The sequence below is a fragment of the Mustelus asterias genome, unplaced genomic scaffold (genome assembly GCF_964213995.1).
Source record: "Mustelus asterias unplaced genomic scaffold, sMusAst1.hap1.1 HAP1_SCAFFOLD_43, whole genome shotgun sequence".
NCBI lineage: Eukaryota > Metazoa > Chordata > Chondrichthyes > Carcharhiniformes > Triakidae > Mustelus > Mustelus asterias.
Genome location: NW_027590120.1, coordinates 1 through 4353, shown reverse-complemented (window position 1 = coordinate 4353; position 4353 = coordinate 1). Strand labels below are relative to the sequence as shown.

General features: G+C 50.1%; 1 protein-coding gene across 1 annotated transcript; it reads left to right on the top strand.

Annotated features, from left to right (window-relative positions):
- Positions 1 to 210: 210 nt before the first annotated feature.
- On the top strand, positions 211 to 1395 carry LOC144482857 (uncharacterized). The gene has a single exon (XM_078201701.1). It carries the CDS (start codon positions 217 to 219, stop codon positions 1393 to 1395), a length of 1179 nt encoding a protein of 392 aa, XP_078057827.1. The 5' UTR covers positions 211 to 216.
- Positions 1396 to 4353: the final 2958 nt, after the last annotated feature.

Sequence of the window (4353 nt, the reverse complement as noted above, 5' to 3'; positions counted from 1 at the left end):
AAAGATTTGAAATGTCAGTGTGAGTGAAAAAGCATCAACACACTGCCACACTCGAGTGAGTGTGTTCCGATGCACTGACTAAAGAGCTTTAACCAGTTACACAGTCTGAATAAATATCACATCATTCACAGCGGGGAGAGACTGTAATCTTGTTCTGTGTGTGGACGAAGTTTCAACTAATTGTCCACTCAAGAGAGAGGGAAGGACACCTGCACCATGGAGAAACCATGGAAATGTGCGGACTGTGGGAAGGGATACAGATCCCCATCAGAGCTGGAAACTCATCGGCGCAGCCACACTGGGGAGAGGCCATTCATCTGCTCTCAGTGTAGGGAGGGATTTAATCAGTTATCCCACCTGCAGTTACACCAGCGAGTTCACACTGAGGAGAGGCCATTCACCTGCTCTCAGTGTGGGAAGGGATTCATTCAGTTATCCAGCCTGCAGACACACCAGCAAGTTCACACTGGAGAGAGGCCATTTACCTGCTCTCAGTGTGGGAAGGGATTCACTCGGTCATTCCACCTGCAGAGACACCAGCGAGTTCACACTGGGGAGAGGCCATTCAACTGCTCTCAGTGTGGGAAGAGATTCACTCGGTCATTCCACCTGCAGAGACACCAGCGAATTCACACTGGGGAGAGGCCATTCAACTGTTTTCAGTGTGGGAAGGGATTCACTCAGTCATCCAACCTGCGGACACACGAACGAGTTCACACTGGGGAGAGACCGTTCACCTGCTCTCAGTGTGGGCAAGAATTCACTCAGTCAGCCGACCTGCAGAGACACCAGCTACGTCACACAGGGGAAAGGCCGTTCACCTGCTCTCAGTGTGGGAAGGGATTCACTCAGTCATCCCACCTGCGGATACACCAGCGAGTTCACACTGGGGAGAAACCATTCACCTGCTCTCAGTGTGGGAAGGGATTCACTCAGTCATCTGACCTACGGACACACCAGCGAGTTCACACAGGAGAGAGGCCGTTCACCTGCTCTCAGTGTGGGAAGGGATTCACTCGGTCAACCCACCTGCAGAGACACCAGCGTGTTCACACTGGGGAGAAACCATTCACCTGCTCTCAGTGTGGGAAGGGATTCACAAACTCATCTGACCTGCTGACACACCAGCGAGTTCACACAGGGGAGAGGTCGTTCACCTGCTCTCAGTGTGGGAAGGGATTCACTCGGTCAACCCACCTGCGGACACACCTGCGAGTTCACACTGGGGAGAAACCATTCACCTGCTCTCAGTGTGGGAAGGGATTCACTCAGTCATCTGACCTGCGGATACACCAGCGAGTTCACACTGGCGAGAGACCATTCACCTGCTCTGTGTGTGGGAAGGGATTCAGAGTTTCATCCCACCTGCTGAGACACCAACAAGTTCACGAGTGATTCCAGGGGTTGGATTCTGCTGTTATTGTTTCTGCTCTCAATTACATCCAGGACTGCATTTTGTTCATTCTCACAGTTGGTCAATGGGAAGGGGCAGAGGATTTCTTTGTGCTGGACTGGCTGGTCTCAGCCTCCAGTGGGCTGATGCTCTTTGAGTCTTTTTGCGAATACCTGGTTTCAAATGTCACAAGGATCACAGAGTGACAGGGTGTTAGGAAGTTTAGAGATATTTAGTCAGAAGAAAACAGAGGTTGGCAGTGCAAAGGTACCTTTCTGAATGGAGGGCTGTGACAAGTGACATTCCTCAGGGATCAGTGCTGGGACTTTTGCTGTTTGTAATATATAAAGAACAAAGAACAGTACAGCACAGGAAACAGGCCCTTCGGCCCTCCAAGCCTGTGCCGCTCCTTGGTCCAACTAGACCAATCGTTTGTATCCCTCCATTCCCAGGCTGCTCATGTGACTATCCAGGTAAGTCTTAAACGATGTCAGCGTGCCTGCCTCCACCACCCTACTTGGCAGCGCATTCCAGGCCCCCACCACCCTCTGTGTAAAAATCGTCCCTCTGATATCTGAGTTATACTTTGCCCCTCTCAGCTTGAGCCCGTGACCCCTCGTGATCGTCACCTCCGACCTGGGAAAAAGCTTCCCACTGTTCACCCTATCTATACCCTTCATAATCTTGTACACCTCTATTAGATCTCCCCTCATTCTCCGTCTTTCCAAGGATAAATGATTTGGAGGAAAATGTAACTGGTTTGATTGGTAAGTTTGTGGACGATACAAAGGTTGGTGGAATTGCGGACAGCGTTGGGGACCGGCAGAGGATACAGCAGGATATAGAGCAGTTGGAGACTTGGGCGGAGAGATGGCAGATGAAGTTGAATCCGGACAAATGTGAGATAATGATGGGAAATATACAGTAAATGGCAGAACCCTTAAGAGTATACATAGGCAGAGGGATCTGGGTGTACAGGTACACAGGTCATTGAAAGTGGCAATGCAGGTGGAGAAGATAATCAAGAAGGCATACGGCATGCTTGCCTTCATCGGCCGGGACATTGAGTTTAAAAAGTTAAACCCCACTTGGAATCTCGTGTTCAATTCTGGTCACCACACTACCAGAAGGATGTGGAGGCTTTGGAGAGGGTACGGAAAATATTTAGCAGGATGTTGCCTGGTATGGAGGGCATTAGCTATGAGGAGAGGTTGGAGAAACTTGGTTGGTTCTCAGTGGAACGAAGGAGGTTGAGGGGGACGACCTGATAGAAGTCTACAAGATTATGAGGGTCATGGACAGAGTGGATAGTCAGACGCTTTTTCCCAGGGTGGAAGAGTCAGTTAAGAGGGGCATAGGTTTAAGGTGCGAGGGGCAAGGTTTAAAGGAGATGCACAAGGCAGGTTTTTTACACAGAGGGTGGTGGGTGGCTGGAACTCGTTGCCGGGGAAGGTAGTGGAAGCAGATACGATAGTGACTTTGAAGATGTGTCTTGACAAATATATGAATAGCATAGGAATAGAGGGATATGGTCCCCGGAAAGGTAGGGGGTTTTAGTTCAGACGGGCAGCATGGTTGCTACAGGCTTGGAGGGCCAAAAGGCTTGTTTCTGTGCTGTAATTTTCTTTGTTCTTCGTTCTGTTTGGAACATCCCAAATGCCCATCCAATTTCCTTTTTAATTGTTTATTGTCTCCACTTCCTCCACCCTCATAGACAGCGAGTTTCAGGTCATTACCATTCGCTGCATCAGAATATTCTTCCTCACATCTCCCCACCCCCCCCCCCCCCCCCCCCCCCGCTCCCCACTCCCCCCCCCCCCCCACTCCCTCCCCCCCCACTCCCCACTCCCTCCCCCCCCACTCCCTCCCCCCACTCCCTCCCCCCCCCCCCCCCCCCCACTGCCCAACGCTGCATCTCTGACCCAAAACAAGAAATCTGTGTCCCCCTCATCCTTGTCCCATCAGCGAATAGGAACAGCTTTTCTTTGTCCACCTTATCTGCTGTTTGTAATATTTATTAATGATCTGGATGAGGGTATAGTTGGGTGGATTAGCAAATTTGCTGATGACACCAAAGTCGGTGGTGTGGTAGACAGTGAGGAAGGGTGTCGTAGTTTGCAGGAAGACTTAGACAGGTTGCAAAGTTGGGCCGAGAGGTGGCGGATGGAGTTTAATGCGGAGAAGTGTGAGGTAATTCACTTTGGTAGGAATAACAGATGTGTTGAGTATAGGGCTAACGGGAGGACTTTGAATAGTGTGGAGGAGCAGAGGGATCTAGGTGTATGTGTGCATAGATCCCTGAAAGTTGGGAATCAAGTAGATAAGGTTGTTAAGAAGGCATATGGTGTCTTGGCGTTTATTGGTAGGGGGATTGAATTTAGGAGTCGTAGCGTTATGTTGCAACTGTACACAACTCTGGTGCGGCCGCACTTGGAGTACTGTGTGCAGTTCTGGTCCCCACATTACAGGAAGGATGTGGAGGCTTTGGAGAGGGTGCAGAGGAGGTTTACCAGGATGTTGCCTGGTATGGAGGGGAGATCCTATGAGGAGAGGCTGAGGGATTTGGGATTGTTTTCGCTGGAAAGGCGGCGGCTAAGAGGGGATCTTATTGAAACATATAAGATGATTAGAGGTTTAGATAGGGTGGATAGTGATAGCCTTTTTCCTCTGATGGAGAAATCCAGCACGAGGGGGCATGGCTTTAAATTGAGGGGGGGTAGTTATAGAACCGATGTCAGGGTAGGTTCTTTACCCAGAGGGTGGTGAGGGATTGGAATGCCCTGCCAGCATCAGTAGTAAATGCGCCTAGTTTGGGGGCGTTTAAGAGATCCGTAGATAGGTTCATGGACGAAAAGAAATTGGTTTAGGTTGGAGGGTCACAGTATTTTTTTTTTTTTTTTAACTGGTCGGTGCAACATCGTGGGCCGAAGGGCCTGTTCTGCGCTGTAATGTTCTATGTT